The 27,919-nt window shown below is 44.1% G+C and overlaps 1 protein-coding gene across 1 annotated transcript in view; it reads left to right on the top strand.

Moving 5' to 3' along the window:
• Positions 1-27,919, top strand: part of TRPM1 (transient receptor potential cation channel subfamily M member 1) — a 149,075-nt gene that overhangs the window by 60,932 nt on the left and 60,224 nt on the right. The window contains exons 2-11 of the mRNA XM_078078897.1: positions 7,647-7,726; positions 11,503-11,698; positions 13,013-13,226; positions 13,867-13,991; positions 14,863-15,034; positions 16,877-17,051; positions 17,487-17,610; positions 18,611-18,683; positions 19,611-19,711; positions 27,397-27,570. Coding sequence (XP_077935023.1) covers positions 7,647-7,726; positions 11,503-11,698; positions 13,013-13,226; positions 13,867-13,991; positions 14,863-15,034; positions 16,877-17,051; positions 17,487-17,610; positions 18,611-18,683; positions 19,611-19,711; positions 27,397-27,570 — 1,434 coding nt within the window. The remainder of the gene's footprint in view (positions 1-7,646; positions 7,727-11,502; positions 11,699-13,012; positions 13,227-13,866; positions 13,992-14,862; positions 15,035-16,876; positions 17,052-17,486; positions 17,611-18,610; positions 18,684-19,610; positions 19,712-27,396; positions 27,571-27,919) is intronic.

Raw genomic sequence — 27,919 nt, 5'->3', positions numbered from 1 at the left:
ACTTGACCACAGTGGAAGCCCCATGAGGGCAGGGCCATGACTACCTGGCTCACCTCCACCCCCAGCCCACAGCCCTGAACCCAGCCAGCCCCACGCTGGCCACGTGGTGGCGCTCACAAAGCACGTGGACCATGAGTCTGTGGCACCCTGGTTTCCGCCGCCCGCTCTTCACTTCCCGAGAGAAGCCCCCACTAAAACACTCACCTCACGGTGGGCCATCCCCTGCCCCTTCACAGCCCATCCCCAATCTCACGCAGGTGAGGGGTGGCACAAGAAACCTACCCTCTCCCTTCCATGTCCTCGCCCCCCTGCTCCTCAGCACCACCTCTTCCCCTCAACCACTCCGCTCCCCTCTGTCCCCCCTCCGCTGTCCACCAACATGCTCACTCCCTCTGCTGTGCACGTGCTGTCCCTCCCACCCCACCGTTCCCTGGCCCCAAATGTCTTTGGCCCACCTTTTCACATCTTGCCTGTACTATGAGGTTTAGCTCAAGTCCCTTCTTCCCTGTATGCACCCCCTCCGGACCCCTGGCACCCAGTGGTTTTTAAACCACCAACTGAAGGTTTGACAACATACAACCTCTATTTCCATCATGCATCTTACTATCCTGTGATAAAAATAATGACCAGGATTTGTCTTTAAATCTAGTACCTCCCTGGGGCTCCTGGGTGGCTCAGTCAGTTAAGCGTCTGCCTTCGGCTCAGGTCATGATTCCAGGGTCCTGCCCCCCTCCCCCACATGCTCTCGAGCGTGCGCGCTCTCTCTCTCTGTCTCAAATAAATAAAATCTTAAAAAAAAAAAAAAAAACCTAGTACCTCCCAGATACTGTACAAGTGTTACCCCAGGTGAGGCTCAAACTGTGCAAACCAGTTTCCATCTCAGAGATGAAAAAAGTCACAGCTGAGAGGACTTGGGGAGCATGATGGTGGCCCCACCTCCGTGTCCCCTCACTCTGCCTCGCAGACAGACTGTCCAGTGAGAGATCACTCTCCAACGTCAGATATTAATCCCCCGTGCCAGTATTCCCATTATCTTGCCCTAAAGCATTTAAAATCACCATTCATGATGGGCAGGAATATTTTGGATGAGCGGGCACTATCTAACCTAACAGGGGGATCTGCAGGGTTTATAAATGAACCATAAGAAGCTCTGCTCTTCTTTCATTTCACAAGGACGTGCTTTGCAAGATTCCCTGGCTCTTTGTTGTTACCTTGGCAGTCCTCAGCCCTGGTAGCTGAGGCTGGAGGGGAGGAGGAATGTTTGACTAAGGGGTCCTCCGCCCTTTGCCTTTCACCTACCTCAGGGATGTGCAGCCTCTCAGGAGGCCGAGCTCTTCCCCCACGCAAGCAGAGACTCTCCTCAGACGAGCCGGGTTACCTCCCTTCTGCTCAGTGTGCGCCTGGTGGTTCAGGGAGCGTAGGCCCAGGGGCCAAGGCTGCAGTAGGCGGTGTTGATAAGAGCTGAGCAGCCCTGGCAATGTTCCATCTGGGCGAATTATTGACTCATTTAGTCATTACAGGGTATTGAGCACCTCGTCTCTGCCAGGCACTCCTGGAGGCACTGGGGATAAAGCAGAGACCTGAACAGGGTTTCAATTCCCATGGCTTTTGTAGGAGGAGAGGGAGAAGGGAAGAGAGGGAGGAGGCCAGTGGGATGAAGCATATGAAGGACAGGGAGCAGGGCTCGGGGTGAGATGGGGAGTCAGAGAGCCTCCCTGAAGAGGGGACATTTGAGCAGAGACTGAAACAGTGTGAGAGACTGTGTGCAAAGAACAGCTCTTGTACCTTTTGTTATCCTCAGAAGATTCTAGAACATTTCTGGTGACTCAGCAGTAACTTAGAATTTTGAACAAGGATGTTCTTCAGGACTAAACTTTTTTAAAAAATCAGTAGTTAATACTTAAATCAAAGCGCTTTCTTCCCCCAGGGAAAGTATGTTAGTCACATGCTAGCTTATTCATTAGGGGGGAAGAAAGGATTTTTGGTGAAGCAGAGGGAAATGGGTTGAGCCTGGAGAATACCAGCTGCTACTCTTGCCCAGGGCTACAAGCAAGGGCTGGGGCTTGGCACTCTGAAAAGGCCCCCTCCCAAGTTTGCGGGGTAATGTGCAAGCCAACTCTCCCTCAGGGTCACAGATGCCCTGCACCTGCTTGTAAAGGAGATGGAGGGAGCACTCCGTGATGGAGGCATTTAAATGCCGCCTGAGACAGAACAGACATTAATAAAAACAAGCACTCTCCTCTGGTCTTTCATGTCTAGTTGTACTTGACCACGATGGAAGCCCCAAGTCCTTCATCAACCTCAGCATATTAAATTTTGTTGGGCAGGTGGCATTTCCCCTTTTGATGATGTGGGACCTGAACCTAGGCCTCCAGGAGCTGGACATTGGTTTTCTGATTGCCAACTGCGTTGGCACAGGTTTCCTAGAAGTTCCCACCGGCTGGTTTGTTAGGCGAGGGCAGCTGAGAGGGAGGACCTACGGGGCAGGCAGAGAGGGCGGGGCCTAGCAGGGAGCGGGGGGCGGGGCCTAGAGAGGGAGCAGGGGAGGAGCTGAGAGAATCGGGCCGAGAGGGCAGGGCCAAGAGATGCAAGGGCATCCCATGGTCCTGTGTCTATAGCCTCTAGAACCATTCCCGGCCTTTCCTTGTCGTTCATGGCCTTGACATTTTTGCGGAGTATGGGTCAGTTATTTTGTAGGATGCCCCTCAGTTTGGGTTGTCTGAGGCTTCCTCCTGATTACGTTCAGGTTATGTAATTTTGGCATTTTTGCATTTTATCGGGAGGCTCAAGGTGAATATATGTTCCATTACTGGGGATGCTCACTTGGTTTTAAGTGGTGTTCCCCATATTTGTCCACTGTTAAGCCATTAATTTCCTCTTTGTAATTAGTAAATATCTGTGAGAGATTCTATGAGATTATGTAAGTGCCCTGTCACCTATTATGTAAGTGCCCTGTTACTCTTCAAACTTTTACCCTCAACTTGTAGCATTCCTGAAACATTTGTGATATCCTGATATTCATGCCTTTGAAATTGTGTTGGTCCCAGCCTATTGCTAGTGATGCTCCTGGCTCGGAATATCCGAGGCACTTGCCAGGGCCTGTGTTACTTACAGCAAGTCCACACAGATGTCCCCCCCCATGGGACTAATGTTGTGGCTGGACCAGCCCTTGTCATTCTTATCATGACTGCACTATGCACTTCAGCAAAAACCAACAAGAAACTTTGAGGAATGAGATTTATTACTCACAAGCCTGGAGGATATATGGCGCACCTAAGGACCACACAGCAAGGTCACAGATAGAGATTGAGTGCAGACCTAGAACTCTACCTTTATTAGAGTCCAAAGGTGGGGTGTCTAGGGTTTTGAGGGTTTACTCTCTATGTCTAATTTCAAGCATGCGAGCGAGAACTAGGGCACAGGAAGGGCAGTGGTCAGGTATCTAGGTCACCCAGGGCTTTCTGAAAGAGGGAGCTTGGTGAGTGGGGGGAGCCTAGTTCTTTATTTGGTTGTTTTGCTGGTAGCTGTATCACACACCTGGCCGTATGTTTATTCGAGATGGATGTCTTTGACACGGGAGCCTCAGCACTCGAAGGCTTAATGTCAGGCACTCACACTGTAATAGAAAAAGTTTAACGTCCACTTATCCTACAGTAATCCTTTCCATCTGAGTGTGAGGGGCAAGACTGGGGGACTCTCTTCCAATGCATGGAATATAGCAAAAGTGATGAGACATCACTCTTTAAAGAGACTGTGGCTTCTGTCTTGTGTGACTCTTATGCTCCCCCCTCTGATGGAGGTCACCCACCATGTTGTGAGGCACCCTGTGGAGAGGCTCACATGGCAAGAAACTGAGTGAGGTGCTGGGCCACAACCCTTGAGAGGAACTGGATCTTGCCAACAGCCATGTGAGGGAGCTAGGAATGGGTCCTCCCCAATGGATTTCCTTCGGATGAGACCACAACCCCCACCCATGGCTTGATTGAATCCCTGAGAGAGACACAGAGTCAGAAGCACCCAGCTAAGTCTCATCCAATTCCTGGTCTGCAGAAACTGTGGGATAATAACTTTTATTGTTTTAAGCCACCAAGTTTGGGGACAATTTGTTATATTAAGCAATAGGTAACTAATACAATATGTTATATATACTCAGTGTGTGTGTGTGTGTGTGTGTGTGTGTGTGTGTGTGTGTGGAAAGAGGGACCACACACACCTATATCTATATAAATTTTTCTCTCTCTACACATTAAAAAACCATGGGTTCATACTGATCATCTCGATTTCAATCCCCTGCTACAGGGATTTGTTCTAACCTTCCCCACTTTCCATGTTTGTAATCCTTCTCCAGTAGTGAGAAACCCAGCTCCCATTATCCACAATATACTGATTTCTTTGTTCTGTCCTAGAATACACAGAAAGTAATTTCAGAATTGCTATCTGATGTCTCTGTGAAAAACTAGCCTACTCATAGGAGTTCAATATTTGTTAGAGCTTATTGTCTTTAACTGAAGGCATATAGTCCAAATACTGTGAACTCTCTATAAAAAGTGGGGGGCCCTCCAACCCTCTCTGGGAAGTGAGGAGGGACATACAAAAGGGAAAGCATATTTTCTCTCCAGACAGCAGATTCTCTGCTTAGCTATTTTGCAGGATTGTTGGAACACTCCACATGAGAAGGGGTGGGGCCAGGGCTTGCCACTCTGAGCTCTCTCCTCTGGGCTGATGTGGCCACTTTCCCCTCATTAGCAATGTAGTTTTCAAGTTTTAAATTATTTGGAGAAAGGCATACAGCGTCACTTTTTTGAAGGCCCCTAGGGAAGATTTTGAATTATAATCCTTCCTATTACTCAAAAAGAAGCCAAGTGACCGGCTGACTCTACGATCTTCCCAGAAAGGCTTGGGGCCCCATAGGTCCCTCCAGAAGGATGAAAACCCTGATTAGACTGTCTCTGTATGCCTAAGACTGGGGCTAGGACTCCCTGTGGAGCAATCAATGTGGCATTGGGTCCTTGACATGACCTCATTGGGGAGACCCTCTGTGACGTGTGGGTGTTGCTGCTACCCTCTGAAGAGGTGACATCCATGGACACGAGGGAACCCCTAAATCAGCATTGCTGCCCAGGCGGGTGAGGGCCACTAGACCCTCAGGTCATAAGTCACACTGTGATGCTCCCTGGAGACTGTGGGACAGCGGCCAAGAACATGAGGCTCTGCCCTCCATGGTTTCTCCAAGATCTGGCTCAGGATTCTCCAGCTTTCACATGCTAGGCTGTTCTATTTCCCTGTGCCTGCCAGCCCACCCTCAGGGACACACTCATATTATATACACACCACGTGATACATAGCATACATGCCACATGCCTGACACACACCACACACATTGTGCACATCACACATGTACATGCCACGCATGTTACACCCACTCACATACACACCACCACACATGTGCACACATCACACCACATACACACACACACATACACCATACACTCTACACTCATACACCACACATACATCCTACACGTGCACAAATACATCACACAAGCACACACGTCGCACATACACAAATGTCACAACGCACATTGAGCCAGGCCTCGAGGAGATACAGAGAAGGAGGCTGGCTCCCCGGTAAAGTGGTCAGGTCTTCTTCCTGCCTCCCTCGGCTCCAGAAAGCCACCCCGGGCTGCCTACCTCCTTCAGCGCATGCGGGCGCTACACCGTCCAACACTCAGCACAGCACCTTGCACAAAAAACACATTCCACAAACGGACATAGATGAATAAGAGGTTGGCAAATGAAAAATGACAGCAACCCAACTGTTAGAGGGGCACAGGGGCTTTTCTCTTTCTAAAAATTTGTTTTATTTTACTTTTGCATTTCAGACAAACTTTTTCTATTTTTAAATAGTTAATACATTGACATAATTCAGAAATTTTAAGGGGAAAAACCCCAAAATTTTAAAAGGGAAAACTTAAGTCCACCCAAAAACCTACACATAGGTGTTTATTGCATCTTTATTTGTGTTTGCCAAAACTCGGAAGCCACCAACCTCAGTGGGTGAAGGGATAAACGGTGGTTCATCCAGACAATGAAATCTTACTCTGCATGAGAAAGAAATGAACTATCAAGCCACGGAAAGGCATAGGAGAATCTTAAATGCATATAAGTAAGTAAAAGAGGCCAATCTGAAAAGGCTACCTACATATGATTCCAACCATATCACATTCTGGAAAGGGCAAAACTATGGAGACAGTAAAAAGATGAATGGTTGCCAGGGGCTGGGGTGGGGGAGGAAGGGATGAAAAGCAGAGCACAGAGGATGTTTAGGGCAGTGAAACTGCTCTGTATGATAGTGTGATGGTGGATATGTGTCATTATACATTTGTCAAATCCATAGGATATATGACACCAAGAGTGAATCCTTCAGTAAACTATGGGTTTGGGGTGATTATGAAATGTCGGTGTAGGTTCAACCTTGGTAAACAACCAACTTTGGTGGACAGTGCTGATAATGACAGAAGCTATGCATGTGTGGGTACAAGGAACTGTGGTTAAAAAATAAAGTCTTTTTCAAGAATTTAAAAGAGCACCCAGTCTGTGAGTGTCTCCTTTTCACCCATGTCCCCCAGGCTTCCAGATCCCCCCACCCCCTGGAGGAACCGTGTTAGCTGCTCCTTGTGAACCCTTCCTAGGATATTGTGTCTATCTTCAAGCAAGTGTATTTTCATATACGTATTTTTTCCCCGTAACAGAGTGACAATACCCTAGAGATTATTCCATGTCTTCCTTTTTCACTTACTATAGCTTGGTGATCTTTCCCTATTGATACAGAGAAAAAGTCTTTTTTTTTTTTTTTTGATAGCCACAGAGAATTCCATGGATAACTCTTCCATAACACAGGTAACAATTCCTTACTGGTAGACAGTAGGTGATGTCCAGTCTTTTGATATCATAAATAATGAATGCAATAAATGAACTTGAACATGTATCATTTTGCATGTGTTCAGGCATATCAGTAGAGTAAAATACAGAGTGTCCAAAGATATATGCTTTGTAATTTTGATATTATTGCCAAATTGCCCTTGATAGAGACTGTATCAATGTCCAGCAGCAGCAGCAGTGTTATACGAGTGCCCATTTCCTTACAACTTTCAATAGTTTTAATTATAAAAATAACATTCAGTGAATCTGAGCACGAGTTAGAGTGCACTTCTAAAATTACTACGGTGTGTGGGTGCCTAGAAGCCCACAGAAGATGAGGTTCTTAACAGCAAAATGAAGTCTTAATCAGAGACTTGCAGAATTTGTTGGCTTCACCAATAACTCACATTCACACCAGGGCTTGTCTGGGCACTGGCTTACTCCAGGGCGGCATCATGCCCCCTTTGCAGACTCTGACTTGCATGCAAAGCCTAGGTTTTGTAGCCCTATGGAAACCATGAATACATACCTCCAAGCCATTTCTCTGAAAAGGAACCAGAGCTAAAATCCTTGAAGAGTTGCATCCACCATCACTGGAGGCGTCTATTCAGATGTTTTGGGCAGAATTCCGGTTAGTGGCACAGTGGTTTTATAAAAGTAGAAGAAAGAACTCTGACTATAGTTTGGGAACATATCAGTCTAATTTTCATTTCTTTCTCTTCCAGGGACAGAAAGCTTGGATAGAGAAAACCTTTTGCAAACGAGAATGTATCTTTGTAATTCCCAGCACTAAAGACCCTAACAGGTAAATTGGAAGTCACAACTAAGACATTATCCAAACCAGCATTTGTCTACCAGGCGCCAGCCACTATTCTTTGTGTGTTTGTGGGAGGAGGGAGAGGATACAAGAAGAATGGCCAGAATCCATTCCCCATGGGAGGCATTAACAGGGGAATACTTCAGCTAAGAAGCTTCTCTGTTAAGATGCAGAAAAGATTGCTGTCCAGCCCTCATCCTAATCTAGCATGAGCTCTCATAACCAGATGGGCCCACAGTGTTCCTCCTAGTCTTAGGGAGATCGAGATGCTGACAGCTTTAGACAGGTTTCCAGGGTAACTTCATAGCCTCCTGTTAGAGTTTCATAATGTTATTTAGATAAACAGGTACCTCCACCATGGGAAAGATCTGAGTGGTTAAGTGAACTAGATGTAACTCTATGAAAAGGCAGACTTTGTACACAAAATGTCAATTTCATTCACCTACATGAAAATGAATCTGTTATAAACAGTATGTCTTCTGAAGCTGTGAAAGTGACAGGAGATGAATTTAGCTAAAGCTTCCCATCTCTGAGGACAATAGCTATGAGCGGAGTTTGGAGAGCCAGAGGAGGATGATTTATCCATATGTTCACCCAATATGAAATCCATGCATGTAGGATCACTGACACAGAGCGCACTTAGGTCAAATTTGACACATACATCCTCAGCCCTGCCATGTCCCCAAGCTCGCCCTTTCCACCACCACCCCATAGATTGCTCTCCCTGCTTAAACCCCAGTGATTACTCCCCAGGGCCAGAAATATGCATTAGGGGAACAATGCCAAAGATCACAAAAGTCTTCCTTTTGTTGCACATAAATGTCCTTTCTTATTTCAGTGGCACCTAGATCCTCCTTGATGGAAACTACCTATGCCAGCCCTCTTTAGCACCTGCTGCATTGCAGTCCCCCACACAGCCAAGTGGCTAGGCAGGGGAGGAAGCAGAATGGGCCTCGGGGACTCACACATGAGACTCCTCTGTGAGTTGCATGCATTCTCTAGCATGGGCTAAAAAAAACCCTGGAGTGAATAAACAACCATTTAAAGTCCCTGGAAATGGTCCCAAGGGCCAATAGGAAATAAAGAAATATCTATTCAAAAAAGCCAACAAAAATTCAGTAAGAAAGGCTAGACTCTGTTTGTACCAAAAGAGCTCTGCTCCTTCCCCCTCTGGGCTCAGTAAGAGCAAATTAAGTCTTAAGGAAGCAGAAGGAAATAATAAAGAATAAAATGGAAGTTAATAAAATAGAAAATTTTAAAACAATAGAGAAAAATAAATGAAATCAAAAGCTAGTTCGTGGAAAAGATCAACAAAGTTCATAAACCTTTAACTAACTTGATGAAGAAACAAAGAGAGAAAACTCAAATTACTAGGATCAGAAATGAAAGGACATTACTACCAATCTTACAGAAATAGAAATGTATACAGAGAAATGCTATGATTCATACACCGATGACAATAAATTAAATAACTTAGGTGAAATGGACAAATTCCTAGAAAGACACAAACTACCAGACTAACTCAGGAAGAAATACACAATCTGAATAGACCTATAAGAAATGAAGACATAGGATTAGTATAAAAAATTAGCCACAAAGTAATGGCTTCACTGCTGAATTTTACCAAATATTTTTAAAAGAATTAATACCAATTTTTCACAAAAAATTAAAAAAATAGAAGATGAGAGAACACTCCCCAACTCAGTTTCCAGTTTCATGAGGCCAATACTACCTGGATATTAAAGCCAGACAATCACAAGAAAGGAAAGCTATACAACAATATCTTGTGAGTATGGATGCAGAAATCCTGAACAAATATTATCAAACCAAATCTAGCAACATATAAAAAGAATTATACAACATAATCAACTGGGATTTATCCTAGGGATGCAAGGTTGGTTTCACATCAGAAAACCAATTAATGCAATACATCACATCAATAGAATAAAAAACAAAAATCACATGATCATCTCAGTTGACAGCAAAAAAGCATTTGACAAAATGCAACACCTTTTATGATTTAAAAAAAAAAACCCTAGGAAATAGGTATAGAACTTCTTCAGTCTAATAAAGGACATCTATGAAAATCCATAGTTAACATCCTACTTAATGGTGAAAGATTGGATGCTTTGCCCCTAACATCAGAGAAAGACAAGGATGTCCACTCTCACCACTTCTATTCAAAATTGTATAAGAGATCCTAGCCAAGGTAATTAGGAGAAAGACATAAAAGGCATCCATAGTGGAAAGGAAGAAGTAAAGCTATCTTTATTGGCAGATGACATTATGTTATATATAGAAAATCCTAAGGAATCACTAAAAAAAAATTGTAACTTATAAGCAAGTTCAGTAAGGTTGCAGTGTAAAAAAAAAATCAATATACAAAAATCATATGTATTTCTATCTACTTGCAATGAACAATAAGAAAGTGAAAATAACAAAACAATTTCATTCACAATATCATCAAAAGGAATAAGATACTGGGGTGCCTGGCTGGCTCAGTTGGTTAGGCGTTGGACTCTTGATCTCAGCTCAGGTCTCGATCTCAGGGTTGTGAGTTCAAGTCCCACCCTGGGCTCCACACTGGGCATGGAGCTTACTTTAAATTAAAAAAAAAAAATTAAAAATAAATAAATAAAAGAATAAGATACTTTGGAATCAACTTACAAAAGAAGTGCAAAACCTCTACTCTGAAAAGTACTAGACACTGTTGAAAGAAATTAACAAAGATTTAAATAATTGGAAAATATAGCCCATATTCATGGGTCAGAACAGGTTAACATTGTTAAGATGACAATATTCACAAAATGATCTACAGATTCAATGCAGTCCCTATCAGAATCTTAGCTCACTTCTTTGTAGAAATTGACAAGCCAGCTGATATGGAACTGCAAGAGATGCAGAATAGCCAAAGCAATCTTATTTAAAAAAGAACAAAGTAGGAGGACTCACAGTACTTAATTTCCAAACTTACTACAAAGCTACAGTAATCAAAGTAGTGTGGTAGTGATATACGGATAGACATACAGATCAATGGAATAGAATTGAGAATCCAAAAATACCCATACAACTATGGACAATCAATGCTTCAGCAAGGTTGCCAAAACAAATGGAGAAAGAATAGCCTATTCATCAAATGGTACGGAAACAACTGGATATCAAGATGCAAAAGAATGTATTTACACCCTTACTTCACATCATATATAAAAATTAGTTCAAAAGGTATCAAAAACCTAAATGTAGAGGCTAAAACTATAAAACTCTTAGACAAAAACGTAGAAGCAAATCTTCATGACTTCGGATTTAGCAAAAGATTCTTAAATATGATAATAAAAGTATAAGCAGCAAAAGAAATATATTCTCAATGTGACTTATGTAGAGAAATGTTTTACAAAGCAACAGAAGAATTCAACAATATTGAAAAGTCCTGGGAGGTCATCTCTATATCTGGAAGGCATGGTTATACTTTGTCACAGAATGTTCAACAATTGATGCCCATATTGATGTTTTCAAGACATCAAAAAGAGTTAAAATATCTTCAGTAAGGAAGGGCAACCATCCAATATATTTTAAACGGACTGGTGTATAAATAGATACATGTTGGTTATCTGGAAAAGGCCATCATAAGGGGCATTTCTATCCCTACAAAGCCAGGTAAGTAAGGTGTTAGTCTGCCCCTATTCGGGTGCTACCCTTCTGTTTAGATTAACTCATATTAAGGAGGAAAATGTTATAGAAATACTCTGTTTTACCTTTGTTTTCAGGTGTTGCTGCGGCCAGCTTACCAACCAGCATATCCCCCCTCTGCCAAGTATAACATCCAGCAAAAATGAAGAGGAAAGTAAACAAGTGGAGACTCAGCCCGAAAAATGGTCTGTCAGCAAACACACCCAGAGCTACCCAACAGATTCCTATGGAACTCTTGAATTCCAGGGTGGCGGATACTCTAATAAAGCCATGGTAAGAGAGGCCTTCGGAAGGGATGCTGCTGAGCCCACAGTCTCCATCAGAGGCCCAGCTTCCCAGACCCCAGACACGCAGACACCTGGGTCTTCTTTCAGGGATGTGGCTCAGTCTTCCTAGATATTTCATTGCAAAGGCAAGAAATATATCTGCACATTCAACTTTTTAGTCATGAGATTTGGAAACTGAGCACTATTATAAAAAAAAACAACGACAACAAACATGTAGTGTCACTAAATTCATACCAGAATTGTGAATCCACAAATCATGCTCCGGCCCAAGTCTGCAACCATACTCATCACTCCATCTCCAGTGATGAGTGAGAAATTATGCTATTTGTTTTTTGGGGTTGTTTGGGGTTTGGTTTTGTTTTTTATGACTGTGGACCTTCAAGCCCCCACCCCCCTTAAATGGGTTAGGAGTGTCTGGAAATAAAAAAAACTTCCCTCTGAAGTCCATCCACAGCCTCCCTGGGCCGGCATTCAGCTGGCCCAAGAAGACTAAGGTCTTTCACATTTGCGTGTAAACAGGGAGTGCCCTCTGCCTTTCTGATGAGCCCTGCCAGAGAGGGGAGGCGTTAACACTGTGAGTCCTTTCAGCTAATTCTGAATAATACTCCCACATGCCCAGTCAGATCATTTTTGCAATTTCATTTTATTCCACTGGCCCAACATCATTGTGCAAATAAAATTCATTTGTATTCCAAATAGCACAACATAGGGACTTCTGGAATGGCACCTTACATATCGGCATGGACACAAAGAAGTGGTTCATAGGGGCCAAGGCAGATACCTGACCATTAACCTCTTCTTCACCTTGGGGGGAAGGTCAAGTCTAGAGGTTGGCCCAGGATCCCCTTTCTCAGCACCCACTCAGTGTGGCCAGTGGACCACTCCCTCAGCATTGCTCTGTCCGACCTCTGGAGCCATGGTTCTAGCTGAGCCAAATTTAGAATTGATTTCTTCAAGATCAAGGGTTGCCAGGTAAAACACAGGACACCCAGTTATATTTGAATTTCAGATGAACATAACTTTTTAGTATAAGTATGTCCCAAATATGGCATTAAGTCATACTTACAATAAAACATTTTTCAATGTTCACATGAAATTCAAATTTAACTGAGTGTCCTATATTTTTATTTGCTAAATCTGGCAACTCTTCCAAAGTTCCCTTCCCTCACTTGGCCACAGACTCACACAGAGGAACAGAAAGCCAAGACAGCTTTTGCTTGGACAAGAGCAGTAGCCCTGTTTCCCTGTGATACGAGAGGAAAACCAAGCACGGGGCTGAGTGTCACATACTCTTTTGCAGTATATCAGAGTATCCTATGACACCAAGCCAGATTCACTGCTGCATCTTATGGTGAAAGACTGGCAGCTGGAACTTCCCAAGCTCTTAATATCTGTGCACGGAGGCCTCCAGAACTTTGAGATGCAACCCAAGCTGAAACAGGTCTTTGGGAGAGGTCTGATCAAGGCTGCCATGACCACTGGAGCCTGGATCTTCACTGGGGGCGTCAGTACTGGTAAGAGCAGCCTATTCCCTTGCAATAAACATACAAACCCAGAAGTCATGGTGGTTCCCATAGAGCTTTCAAATAATTAAGATCAAAAAATGAAATGTATTGCAACCTAACAATATTTATGACAGAAGTGAAATCTTTATCCAGTAGCTCGTTTGTTATTTTGATATGATTGTGATAATGGTCAACCTTTCTGGCACCCATGATGTGCCATTCCTTAAACTGAGCCCTGAGGCCCTTGACAATCCTTTCCACTGTCCTATGGGAGAGGAAACTGAGGCAGGGAGAGGTTAGGGACATGCCAGGCAGTCTGACTCCCAACTTTAGCTAAATGCAGCCAAGAATTGCCAAGGAACCCCACTTACTTCCATCTTTAGGTCTCAGAAATTTGTAAAGGAAGTCCATGCACCATTGCTTTGGTTTTTGGTTTTTGGTTTTTGGTTTCCCTTTTCTAAGAGCTAATGCAGAATGACTAGTATGAACTCAGACTTTTGATATACTTTCTTTTAATGATGAAGATCATTATGCTTCAACCCTATTCCATAGGGAATGGAGTGGCTCAGAGAAGGGGTCCCTAAAGTTCATAAATAAAGATATGATGGGAGGTAATGGGCCTAAAAATATGATTCATGGCTGCTTACAGGTGTTATCAGGCACGTAGGGGATGCCTTAAAAGACCACTCCTCCAAGTCCAGAGGCCGGGTTTGTGCTATAGGAATTGCTCCATGGGGCATCGTGGAAAATAAGGAAGACCTGGTTGGAAAGGATGTAAGTGTTTTCTTCCCAGATATTGGCAATTTTTTTTTAAATCAAAGTCCTTATTTTCAGATAATTGTGGATTCCCCTGCAGTTGTAAGAAATAATAGAGGTCCCATATGCCCTTGCCCCCCTTCCCCAATGGTAACATCTTACAAAACTATGGTACAGTATCACAGGCAGGATATTGACATTGATACAGCCAAGATGCAGAACATTTCCATCACCACTAGGATCACTCATGTTGCCCTTTAATATCCATACCTAATTCATTCCCAGCCCTATTACCTCCTTAACCCCTGGCAGCCACCAATCTGCCCCTTATATCTATAATTTTATTATTCCAATAATGTTCTATAAATGGGATCATGTACTCATAACCTTAAGGATTTTTTTTTTACTCCACATTCCTAGAGATCCATCCAAGTGGTCATGTGTATCAATAGTTCATTCCTTTTTATTACTGAGTGGTATTCCATGGTATGGATGTACCATTGTTTGTTTAGCCACATACCTGTTCAAGTGCATCTGAGTTGTTTCCAGTTTGTCTATCACAAATGACGCTACCACAAACATCCATGTACAGGATTTTGTGTTACTGTCAGTTTTCATTTCTCTGCAGTAAATGCCCAGGAATGCAAGTGCTGGGCCATCACTATCTAAAATGCTGGGTTGTCATTATCTAAAATAACTTATTTTTTCTAATGTAATATAGAAATTTACAAAAAGAAATTCTTCAATAGAGAGGACAGGGAAGTAGAAGTCAGTTTAAGTGCACAATTAGACCCAGCAGCCACTGTACACATATGTGTTCTTCCTGCTTCCCCTGTGGGTCTTCACGTCTGAGTTCTGCAGCTCGGATTTGTGTTGTGCATTTTGTCAGGTAACGAGAGTGTACCAGACCATGTCCAACCCCCTGAGCAAGCTCTCATTGCTCAACAACTCGCACACTCACTTCATCCTGGCTGACAACGGTACCCTGGGCAAATACGGTGCTGAGGTGAAGCTGCGGAGGCAGCTGGAAAAGCACATCTCTCTGCAGAAGATTAACACAAGTAAGTTCCAGGGAAGGCCATGGGCGCTGGGCTGCCGCTGCTGCCATGAAACCCGGGCTAAAAGGAAACTTCCCAAGGGTGTTGAGAGCTTTCACCTTGATTCTTATCAGATCAACAGATCAACAGACTTGTCTAGCCCCCTCACCCTGGCCACCTGTCAAATCACAATCCCTGAGCTGTATGGTGATGCTCTGCCCCAGGTTCACAGGGAGGGACGGTGCAAGAAACAGCCCTGCAGCGGTTGCCATGGTGATGGCATTGCCCACCACGTTGCCCAGTATAATTACCGTAGTTATTTTTGTAATGTCTGAACAGGAAGAAAACTTCTCACTCAAAGACATAGTAGGATTCCTTCCATCAACTAAGTGTTAGTGTGATCGTTACATTAGATAGTTGTGTAGACTAAGGCAGGCTGGGTGGGGAAACCTGTAGACACGGTTGCAGGAACCGTCTGCTCCTCAGGGATCCACCTGTGCTGGTCCAGATGGTACAGCCCTGCAGTGGAGCTGCCGCCCACGGGAAGATGGTGAGGTCAAGCTTAAGAGAAAGGAACAAACCGCAACCAGATGAAACAATACCAGTTAGAATGAAAATAACCGGTGTCATCTCTTGGAACACGTTCATACTCCAGCGGTTCTTATTGCCAAAATATTATGAAAAGATTTTAAAGAGTATTTTGTTTTTACCATTACTGATAAGATTTTTGTGAAAGCCACTCTAAGCCCTGGAGATGGTCATTGTCAAGGTTAATGAGGGGGCCTATAGTGGTTAGAACACTTGCCTGCTAAGGGGACTGTGGATTTCCAAGATTCAAATCTCAATTGATAAACTGCTTGAAGACTGACTTTTTTGTTCTCACATTTTTCATTGTCTTGGACTTGTAAGTTTTCACACTACCCAACTTCATCTGGCCATGTGACTTGTGGGCTTCCCTTTGTCATCCTTTGCCTAGGGCTCTGAGTGGGGCAGGGACAGCAAAGGGGTGCTCAGTCGTCACCTCTCACAGCTTGGAGCTTTGGGGAGTCCAGCATAAACCAAGAAGAACCAATTTTACCCTGTTTCAAGAAAATAAAGTGATTTGGCTCCCTATTCCTGAGGATCTAGAATGGCAAGCCTTGATTGGGTTGGGAATCTCAAAGGCAGGGTCCACATCATCTTGATCCATTTTTCCAGTATCTGTTGGCCAGGGCCTGGCACAAGGCAGACCCTAAGTGCATATTCACTGAAATGAACTTAACTGAGATTATCCTGGTGGGAGAAGACAAAGGTGTTCAAAAAAATTTTAAGACTTCCTGACTATAGAAATGCATCAGGGAAGCAAACCAGAAACTCTGAATTTGGCCACTTGAAATGTTTAGATTTCCTCCTCCTATGCTAGCAGATTTTATCTGAAGGCCTTCAGAACTATGAGACAAAGGACATTTCTCCTACTTGCCATTCATTAAAATGCTTGTCAAGTAACTCCCATCACAACCAAGGGACCCTGGGTGAAACATGCTCAACATATAACCTTGTCCTGCCCAGTCTGGGGTAAAATTGTTAAGTAGACAAATGTGTCTTGGTGGTTCCTCCACTCCCACTGTCTTCGCTCTCCAGAATCTCCGGTTCTTGGAGTCTTCCAGCTACCTCCTGCTTTTCAGAGTTCACCCTGTGGGTTCTGCCTCCCTAAGTTAGCCTATTCCTCCTGGGTTCTTGAAGAGTCCTATTATCTGACGGAGATAGAGGGAGGACTCGGGGAACATGTTAGTCACTGACGGGCTGATGATGGTGGCCCAAGTTTGCCCTCCCAGGTAATGTGTGCTGTGACATCGGTCTCTACGATGAATGTGTTTTATGTTGCAGGACTGGGGCAGGGTGTGCCCCTCGTGGGCCTGGTGGTGGAAGGAGGCCCTAACGTGGTTTCCATTGTCTTGGAATATCTCCGAGAAGACCCTCCGGTCCCCGTGGTGGTTTGCGATGGCAGTGGACGAGCCTCGGACATTCTGTCTTTTGCACACAAGTACTGTGAAGAAGGAGGGTAGGATTTCTGATGTGCTACAGAGGGTGGGTTTTTAACTGCCTTCTTGTCAGGTCAAGAAGAAATCTTTAATGATACATTTAGCCATTCCAAAAATGCTAAATAATGAAGATTTACTAGAGCTCTCCCATTTTCTGAGGTCAGCATGTGAGGGAGCCGTCAAGAGCATGATGTTTCTTACGGAATTCTTTCTCTAGGGGCAATACACTCTCCTCCAACTGCATTTTCCCTTATAAGGTTTTCAACAAGCCTGGAATTTAGGACACGTGTGAATGCAGTTTTTGACTGCAGTCCCTTTTTGTCTACTACCCTGGGATTCCCTCCAATGGTAAAGTTTCAAGTCAAAGACACCAGACGGACATAGAGCTGTCTGATTTATTCCCGTACAGATTTAACTCGTGCTGTTTTCTTCCCTTTCGCGTTTCCTTTGAACAGGGTAATAAATGAATCCCTCAAGGATCAGCTTCTAGTTACCATTCAGAAAACATTTAATTGCAACAAGACCCAATCGCATCAGCTGTTTGCAATTATAATGGAGTGCATGAAAAAGAAAGAACTCGTAAGTGTCTTGAGTTTATTTCCAAACCAGCTCCACAGAGAGAATTATGTTTCCTTGCTAATTCTACCCATGTGTGCATGATGGACTTGTTCATATTTTAGTTTAGGCTTTGCCAAGGGGCAGTTTACAAATCCCTACCAAACTGGCCGTTTTGCCCACGTGATGGAAGCAGAATACGCATGCGCAGAGGAGGGACCCGGGTGCTTTCAGATCTTAGCAAACGTCAGGTGACACCATGCCACATCACATCAATTCTGAGGTTTATGACATTAATCATATGTAAAGGCTTGAGGGGTGACAGACACACCCTTTTAGATGTGCTTACAAAATTCTGTTCCTTCACTTTCCAAATACAGTAATTATTTCCCACTCCTTGCCCTCCCGAATTATGCTGGTAGGAGAATACACTCATAAGGCAGCCCCTCAAAATTCTAAATCTACAAATTTCCTACGAATGGAGCATGTTTCTGAGTAGAAATGATTGTGTCATCTCTGATAGCGATTTAGATATTGGAGTACATAGATCCTGAATGGGCTTTTTCCTCTTGAGGGTGTTGAAGCAGATTGGGTAAAATAATAAAATAGGGATCCAGGCAAGGACTCAGAGCCTGGATGGGCAATGCTGTCCCTCGTGGAAATGAAAAGCACCTGGTTTAAAATTATTGCACTCTCAGAATCATTGCATCACATGTCAGGCTCTATGGTCCTTTTTCTTTTTTTTTAAGATTTTATTTAGTTATTTGACAGAGAGAGACACAGCGAGAGAGGGACCACAAGCAGGGGAGTGGGAGAGAGAGAAGCAGGCTTCTCACTGAGCAGGGAGCCCAATGCGGGGCTCGATCCCAGGACCCCGGGATCATGACCTGAGCCAAAGGCAGATGCTCAATGACTGAGCCACCCAGGCGCCCTTCTATGGTCCTTTTTTAAAAAAAACACCCCAGTTCTCCCTTTCATTTTCAACTTGGCTTTACCTATCTTTTCATGATTAACCCGTTTTCAGGTCACCGTGTTTAGGATGGGTGCCGAGGGTCAGCAAGACATCGAGATGGCAATTTTAACTGCCCTGTTGAAAGGTGAGCTCTCAGGAAAGAGCGAGAAATGCCCAGGAATGCAAGTGCTGGCCTAGCCTGGGGCTTTGCTCATGGCCAGGAAACCCCACTCCCTCTTCTGCCAGGAACTGTGTCTATTGGTGATAGAATCCCCAGCCCACCAGGCTGCCTAGAGTTATCTCAGTATAATGCCATGGAGAATGACAAAGTTCATGATGGGTTTCCCAGGAAGGCGTGTTTTCTGTGGGTGCCAATGGCCCGTGATGGCTGAAGGCAGACCAGTTTCTATTTGTCTATCATTAAGGGTTTCCTCATAGAGGTGACCATGAACCATTTTTCATTTGTTATCACTGCATCCCACAGGGTTGTGTTCAATTTCCCCATCCCGCTCCTAATGACAGGCTGCGACCTGGCCACTCATGGGGTCGCTCTAGGACACACATTTCCTCCATGCCTCTTGGCTATTCTGGGACAATAAGGGAGCAGACAGGAGAGAGGAGAATGTCACCATTGGGCCAGAGGCCTGGTAGTCCTGTGCTGGTCTCCTTGCTGCTGGGGGCTCTTGCTCTTGGCCTGTACTCACCTTTGGCTTGGCGGGGCAGCACCTCTTGCCCTGGCCTGGCAGATGCCAGGGCAGTCCCAGGGCTCCTGCCCTCTTGCAGATGAGGGTCCTGGAGTCACTGGGTACCTCCTCTGTCCCTTCCAGGGAGACCAAGCCAAATAGGCATGGAAAGAGGTTGCCCCAACCTCCTCCCAGGCAACTCTTTGAGAATATGAAGTTCTTAGCTTTGGGGCCTGAGTAGTCACTCAGAGGCAAGAGAAAAGACAGGAGTGCTTGGTTCCAGGCTGGTGTGAGCCAACCCAGGGGAGCCCATGCTCACCACCCAGCACCTGCCAAACCAGGGCGGTCCAGGCCTGGAGTGAGAAAAGCCTCGTTTCTTGCCTTTCCAGGAACAAACGCGTCGGCCCCAGACCAGCTGAGCTTGGCACTGGCTTGGAACCGCGTCGACATAGCACGAAGCCAGATCTTTGTCTTTGGGCCCCACTGGCCGGTGAAAATAAGTGTTTCTCATTTTATACCATTTACCATGACCTTGTACAGATGATATATTAGTATGTTCTCCCTCGTGACACAGATCTTAGGAAATTATCTGGGGTTTCTGATGATCCCATGTATAATCATTAGGATCATTAGGAGCTGTTGCTGTTTAACTTCAAAGAACCAGCAAGAAGAGCTACTAGCAGTAGTTACAGATTCAAATCAGTGCTCTTGAAGAAATAAAGAGTAAATATTTTATCTTCGCTGGTGAAAAGTGGGGCTTACCCTTTTCAAGAAAAAGAAGAAAGAAGATAGCCCATTAAAATTAAATACGATGATTGCACTGACAGCATTTTTTTAAAAATTCAGTTCCATGGTACCCTGGAGGCCTAGAGAATCCTCTGTGTGTGTTTGTGTGTGTGTGTGTGTGTGTGTGTGTGTGTGTGTGGTCTTTGGGGTGTGGGGTGTATGAGTCTGTGTGTAGCATGTATATGGGTGTATGTTATGTGGGTGTGTGTTATGTGGGTGTGGTGTGGTGTGTAGTGGGATGTGCATGTATGGTTTAGTGTGTGTGTGGTATATATCTGGGGTATCTGTGTGTGTGTGATATGCATAATGTGTGAGAGGATGTTCGTGTGTGTGATACGGTTGTATATGTGGGGGTGGGGGGGGGATGTGTGCAGAATAAGCATATGTGGTAAACAGCTCTAGGCTTTCTTACTTCCTGATGGTTCCATTCTCATGCCAGCCTATTTTCATCTCATGAATGCAATACCTGAGGATACAAATTGGATTTGTGTAAGTCCTCTTCTGTTCCCTAAATTATCTCTGTTTTTCTCCCTGGTCAGCTGCTCCCATGAAGTTCATTTTGTCTTTTTCTGTTGCAGACCTTGGCCTATCCATCCCCATTTCAGAGTGAGGGATGAGACTAATTAGTGTAGGAAGCCTACTTTGTCACCGAACAGCTTTGCTTTGCCCTGTGCAGATTGGAACAGACTAGTGAAGCTCTGGGCCTCTCTAAGCAGGTCCCTCCAATTCTTTAGCAGCTATTCTTGAGTTTCTGCCTGGGGATGAAGCCCAGGAATGCTGTTATTCTGCGCCTGCCCACTGGGCTGGTGGCCTGGCACACAAGAGGGGATGAGTGGTCTCCTGCTCTGTAGACAGTCCTTCCACTAATCACCATGCTTTCCACCCATCACTAACTCTCATTCTTTAAAAATCTGGTCCCACCTCTACTGCTACCTCCACGTTACTCCTTCTGGGCTTCAGCTTCCTCTCCATGGTTTTCACTGCCCATCAGTATTTCCAGAAATTTGTTAATAGCTCTTGTCTGCCTCTTCTTGAAATATATTTTTCTCTCTCATTTTCTCTCTTCTGCAGTCATTTCCATGGGGAGAGAGTGCAAGCAGGAGACGTGATCAAGACTGCAACCTGGAACCAAAATCCTTCTGTCTCCCCACAATGCAGTATATGGTCTCCAAAATCTTCCTTTAATGGTTGAAGCACTCGATTAACTATGTGGCTGTGAATCTATAGTTTTTCTAGAATTCTTGACATAATAGAGAACTCATGGTAGGGAGGACTTGATAATTACTACATGACAAAGCAATCTTAGGTCTTATTTGTTATATTTTACTAGTCAATATTTTTCTATCTAGGTTTTTTGTTAAGTACAAAAATCAAAACTGTCCCAACAAAACTCTTTGTTGAAGGGTTTTGTTAAAAACAACAACAGCAGAGAGAGAGGGAGTATTTTGATATGTACATATAATAAGGTAATTTATTTATATTGAGTCTCAAAAACTTGGACTAGCAATTTTTTTAAGGGAATAGGCCAAACTCAGTCTGAGCATCCAAGAGCAAGGTTTGGGGTGTGGGGTGTGGGGATCTCTAGACCACTGCCCATTTTAAAGACAAAAATCTACAAGCCTTAGCCAGCCTCACTGAGATTTTTGAAACAGAAAGAAATGTCCGCTTAATTTTCAGGATGAGAACGATTTAATTGGCTACCATCTGTAGGCAAAGGCTTGCCCTTGGTAAAACACATGAGCTAGAATCTTAAATTCAAAGTAGAAATTGATAATAATGCCTGATGTTTAGATCATACACTGTGCTTTACCCCCATGTGTTCACATCCATAAGCATTACAGCCTTCACAACTCTGAAATAGATCTGATTGTCCTCATTTTATAGTTTGGAAAAAAATTGATGCTCCCAAGAGGTTAAACATATTTTCCCAAGTTTACTCATCATACTTCTAAATAGCATATAGATCAGAGAAGAAGTCTCAAGAGAAATTTTAAAATATTTTCAACTAAATGAAAATGAAAATACAACTTACCAAAATTTGTGGGAAGCAGCAAAGGCACTGCTTAGAGGGAAATTTCTAGCATTGAATGCATATATTAGAATAAAAATTAAAGCACAAATCAATAACATTGAAAACATGAAATCAATAGAGAAAATCAACAAAACCAAATCTAGTTATTTGAAAAGATCAATAAAATTAATAAGCCTCTAGCCAGGCTAACTGAGAATACTAATATCAAAAATGAAAGCGGGAACATCAATACAGACCCCATGGACATTAAAAGGATAATAAATGAATATTATGAACAACATCCCCAGCAAATGATTGTTTAACCTGTATTTGAGGCTGCAAAGAGGAATTTCCTCTCTCCAGACATGGTCCATGCCATCCCATATCCTTTTAAAAGAGTAGTGCCCACAAATTAACACCTTGTGCAGCCCAGAGTATGACTGCCACTTGCCTTGTTCTGGAGCTACACTTCTAGTAATACAGCAATATATAATCATTCACTTGTACTGTTTCCACCTGCAGAAATTCCCAAGAGTTGTATCATGCTCACACCTGATAAACCACACCTTGCAGTTCTGAGGTTAGCTGTTCTTGGGCCCAGGTGGACCCGGGTGGAAGACATCATTCCTTGTTACATCTCAACTTGCTAGATTCAGTCCATCTTGTCAACCTATCAAAATATTTAAAATTGAAATTATGTCGCTCAATGTACTTACTATCTCACTTTCCTCTCAGCCTACTCAAATGCTACAAGACCTTACCTACCCTCTCTCCAGCCTGTCACACCTCTCTTATTATTTGTGATTCCTCCAGAATGGCTGTTTTCAAGGTATTCTAGTTAGAAGAGCCCTTTCTACAAGTGGCATCTTGAGTAGAGCAGCAACATACATAGTAGGTAAGAGCCCACCCAGTTGGCCACCTCCCCCCAGGCAGCGCCTGAAGCCCCTTCTCAAAATAAAGAATTCTACTGGCCCAGGCTAAAAGCTACCCCTCTAAGATGACCAACCATGCTCTTAGAACCCTAGGGTATAACCCTTGGAGGAAGAATGGGTGAGCTTGTTTGAGCATCTAGGAATTCTCTCACGATGCCTGACCACATCTACTCCATCTTTAATTCTCTCCAATGGCAAAGACAGAAGTTAAAAGAGAAGAGGAGGGATTCTGCTCTTCTCATTCACCCAGCAGCAACAAATGGTAGAACTAATCTCTTCTTTGGCTTTCTTGAACCAAACCAAACTTTTAAAAAAAAAAAAAATCTATGTTTTTACTCATTCATTTACTTAACAAATTTTGGTCAACAACTTCTGGTGTGCCAGGCCACTGTGCTAAGTTCTGGGGACACAGGGATGAATAAAACAGACCTGCCACAGCCCTTACAGACCTCTCTGTGTGGTGTTGGTAATGACATAGTGTGGGAGGGAGGGCAAGAAAAGGGAGGCAGACAAGAAACAGATAATCAAATGAATAAATATTGGATCATAAATTATAGTAATTGCTAAGAAGGAAAAATGCACATTTCCATGAGACAGAATGTGGGGGATGGGAGGGCTACTTTTTTATTGAGACACCAGGCAAGACCTTGCTGGAAAAGTAGAACTAACACTGAGACCTAACAGGTGACTAGATGCTGGCTGGTGAAGACTGAGGGGTGAGCCCCTTCCATACAGAGAGAAGAGCATGTAAAGGGCCTGAGGCAAGAAAGAACCGGACATTTTCAAATAATTTATTGAAGAGAGAAAAAAGGCCAGTGTGGCTGAAATGCAGAGTGAGCAGGGGGTGACTCAGGAGGAGGCTGCAAGTCAACTAGGAGCAGTGCATTACAGAGTACTGCAGACCAGGTATAGGACAGAGGCTGGGGCCAAGAGCTTGGGGAACAACTTAAGGACTTTTCTTTTTTTGAGCAACAATAAATATTATCTCACACATTGTCCATGGGTCAGGAATTTGGGAATGGCTCAGCTGGATAGTTCAGGCTCAGGGGCTCTCATGAGATTGTAATTAAGCAATAGACTTGGGCTGCCATAATTTGAAGGCTTGACTGGGGCTGGAGGATCCTCTTCAGGATGGCTCACGGAATAGTTGGCAAGCTGATGCTGGTTGTTGACCTCAGTTTCTCCCCACATGAACTCTCCATAGGGATGCTTGAAGCTCTTCACAATAGGATGGCTGGCAATTTTTGCTCTTCCTTCCAGGCTTTCACCCTTTGTTACCTCAACTGCTGTATCATCCTGTTTTTGTTTTTGTTTTTGTTTTTTCACCCAATCTGCTTATTGTGGTAAAATACATTTATTTTTTTTTTAAGATTTTATTTATTTATTTGAAATAGAGAGAGCATAAGTAGGGGGAGCAGCAAGGGGAGGGAGAGGGAGAAGCAGGCTCACCGAGCAGGGAGCCCAATGCGGGGCTCAATCCCAGGACCCTGGGATCATGACCTGAGCCAAAGGCAGACGCTTAATGACTGAACCACCCAGGAGCCCCTATTGTGGTAAAAGACATTTAAATAAAATTTAGCATCTTAAACATTTTGAAGAGTACAGTTCAGTGGCATTAAATACATGTCCATTGTGGTACAAACATCACCATCCATCCACAGATTCTTCATCTTGTAAAACTAAAATTCTATACTTGTGAAACAATAACTCCCCATTTCCTATTTCCCCCAGCCCCTGGCACCCCATTCTACTGTCACTATGAATTTGACCACTTTAAATACCTCATACAAGTGAAATCATACAGTATTTATCCTTTTGTGACTGACATATTTCACTTAGCTTAATATACTCAAGGTTCATTTCTGTTCTGGTACGTATTAGGATTTCGTTCCTTTCCAAGGCTTAATCATATTCTGTTGTATGTATAGACCACATTTTCTTATCCATTCATCCATCAGTGGACACTTGGGTTACTTCCACATTTTGGCTATTTTTAATAACACTGCTATGAACATGGGTGCACAAATACCTCTTTGAGACCCTGTTTTCAATTATTTTGGATATATACCCAGAAATGGAATTGCTGGATCATATGGTTATTCTATTTTTAATTTTCTTGAGGAGCTGCCAAACTTTTTGATGGCAGCTGCACCATTTTACATTTCCTCCAACAGTGCACAAGGATTCCAGTTTTGCCACATTCTTGCCAACACTTGTTTTTGATAGGGGCCCTCTCATTGTGGTTTTGATTTGCATTTCTTTAATGATTAATGATGTTGAGCATCCTTTCTTGTACTTGGGCATTTGCAGATATTCTTTTAAGAAATGCCTATTCAAGTTCTTTTCTTGATTTTGAGTCAGTCTGGGTTTTGTTGTTGTCGAGTTTTAGGAGTTTTCTATAAATTCTAGATATTAATCTCTTATCAGATATGTGATTTGCAAATATGTTCTTCATTAGGTGTGTTGCCTTTACTTTGTTGATACTCTCTGTGAATGCACAAGTTGTTAATTTTGATGAAGTCTCATTTGCCTATTTTTTCTTTCACTGCCTTTGGCACCATATCCAAGAAGTCATTGCCACATCCAATGTCATGAAGCTTTGCCTTAGTTTTTCTTCCAAAAGATTTGTAGTTTTAACTTTTACATTTAGATTTTTGACCCATTTTGGGTTAATTTTTATATAGGATGTTAGATAGGGTCCAGCTTCATTCTTTTATGTGTGAATGTCCAGTTTTCCCAGCACCATTTGTTGAATGCTGTGTCACAGTTTCCCTGAGGAAATAATAGTCTTGTCTACATGAGGAATCAGCCAGGACATTCATCCACATCTATGTGTTGACCAGGAACCACACAAACATGCATGGTGTCCTCAATACGATCTCTGCCCTGCCCTACTTAAGGATTTTAAGCAGGAGAGTTACATGATCTCATTTACATTTTTAGGATCATTCTGGATTTAATGTGGAAAATGCATTGGATGGGTACAATGGCAGATGGGAGGAGCCCTGTTAATAGGCTACTGAAGTAATTCAGGAGAGAGACATCACCTTGGGCTGGAGCAGAGGCAGGGAAGTCAAGAATGGGACAGAATAAAGCAATATTTAGCATTAAACACAATTGCACTTTGAGATAGATTAATCATGGAGGAGGGCAGTGTGGGGAGTGAGATGTCAGCAATCATCCTCAATTCTCTGGCTTGCCACTTCACTGAGTTAAAGGACACTGGAAGACGAACAGGTTGAAGGGAGTGGTTTTGAGTGTGGATTTGGACATTATGAGCTGAAAGATCAGCCTGGGAGACATCCAGGTGGAGGTGCTAAGTTGGCAGCAGGAACTCTAGGAAGAGACACGGACTGAGGCTAGAAAGGACAGGTCATGTGCAAATACATGGGGACCAGCAGTATGGGCCTCAATAAGGTTGTTGAGGGAGAGTACGGAAGAAAGGAAGGGGGCTGAGGACAGAGCCCTAAAGAGCCTCAGCAGTTACAGCCTGTGCTAAGAAGCAGTGGCCTGATAGGAAAGCCGGAGCATGCAGACAGCAGAGTCAGATGCGCTAAGAGCCCAGCATAAGGACTGGGAAACACTCGTGGGGTGGCACCAGAACAGCCATCCATGGCCATGGCCAGAGCCATGGACAGATGGGAAAAACAGCATGGAGTACATGGAGCAGAGCGTGGGAAGGGACGGGATGGAGATTTGCATGCAGTTCACCAGAAGAGTTTGGCCAGAGGCCACGGCGAGTCTGGCCAGATATGACAGCAGCTGGAGAGTCAGCTTTGTTTCAATGTTGGTGTCCCCGCGTCTGCACCAGGGCCATATCCCCCATCACCACATGCATGTTCTCCATGTGACCGGAAGACAGGCCCGGGGGCCAGCTCCCACTTCTGCACTCCCTCCTGTTCTCTGAGTGGAGCACATTCTTCCCTTGATGCGTTCAGCATATCACCACATTGCACACACCTCAGTAACACCCAGGAGGATTTTTTTATCCACCAGTAAGCTCAGCCACAGTTCTATGCACACAGGCCTCCTCAGGTATACCAGATATACCCATTGTCTGAGCTCCCTTCACAGGCATTTTCTCCTCTCTATTAGCAACTTCCCTTTGGTGCCTTTGAACATACCTCTCAGCAAAAACACACCTGAATCAAAATGTCAACCACTTTAAGTACATAAATGTGCTTCATCGAGCCCGTAAGTAACAGTGGTTCATGGTATCAGGGCCTCCTGCAGGCGGCAGGCCTGCAATGGCTGAGTGTGTGCGTGCACGTGTATGTATGTGTGTGCACGTGTGTGCATGTTTGTGCCTGGGTGCCTGTGTGCTTCTATGTGCATGCAGGCGCATGTGCACGTGCGTGTGCACCTGGAGGTGAGGGGGGCCCATGCGCCTGTCTTGGGACAAGGGGCAGCTTTAACATCTTTTCCCATCTCTGCTGTGGACTGCAGCCCCTGGGAAGCCTGGCGCCCCCGACGGATAACAAGGTCGCGGAGAAGGAAAAGAAGCCGCCAACAGCAACCACCAAGGGGGGAAGAGGGAAAGGAAAAGGCAAGAAGAAAGGGAAAGTGAAAGAGGAGGTGGAGGAAGAAACCGACCCCCGGAAGATCGAGCTGCTGAACTGGGTACGTGCAGCCTTTGCTCCCCTTTCCCGGGATCACAGCGATCACAAGTGGGTCACCCTCTTTCTCCAGGGAAAGGGGCAGTCCCTGTTGCCTTTGCTTCAGCCCCACACAGGCCCTGAGTCCCGGGAGGCAGTAGCAGGGCACTAATGGGATATGTCAATATTTCAAAAGGCAATGGTAGGTTTCACAAACGCCAGACATTCCTGCTCTGTGGGAGAACAAAGCCACTCAGGGAGGTGCCCAACATGGGCTCGCTCTGCCTGGCAGACACGTAGATGTTTGATGCCTGAAAATATGGAAAAAAACCCCCAATTATTATAAAACAAACACAGTTCAGGGAACAGAAGAA

The sequence above is a fragment of the Halichoerus grypus genome, chromosome 8 (genome assembly GCF_964656455.1).
Source record: "Halichoerus grypus chromosome 8, mHalGry1.hap1.1, whole genome shotgun sequence".
Taxonomy (NCBI): Eukaryota; Metazoa; Chordata; class Mammalia; order Carnivora; family Phocidae; genus Halichoerus; species Halichoerus grypus.
The sequence above is the reverse complement of the archived record's forward strand: the minus strand, read 5'-3'. Positions and strand labels throughout refer to the sequence as shown.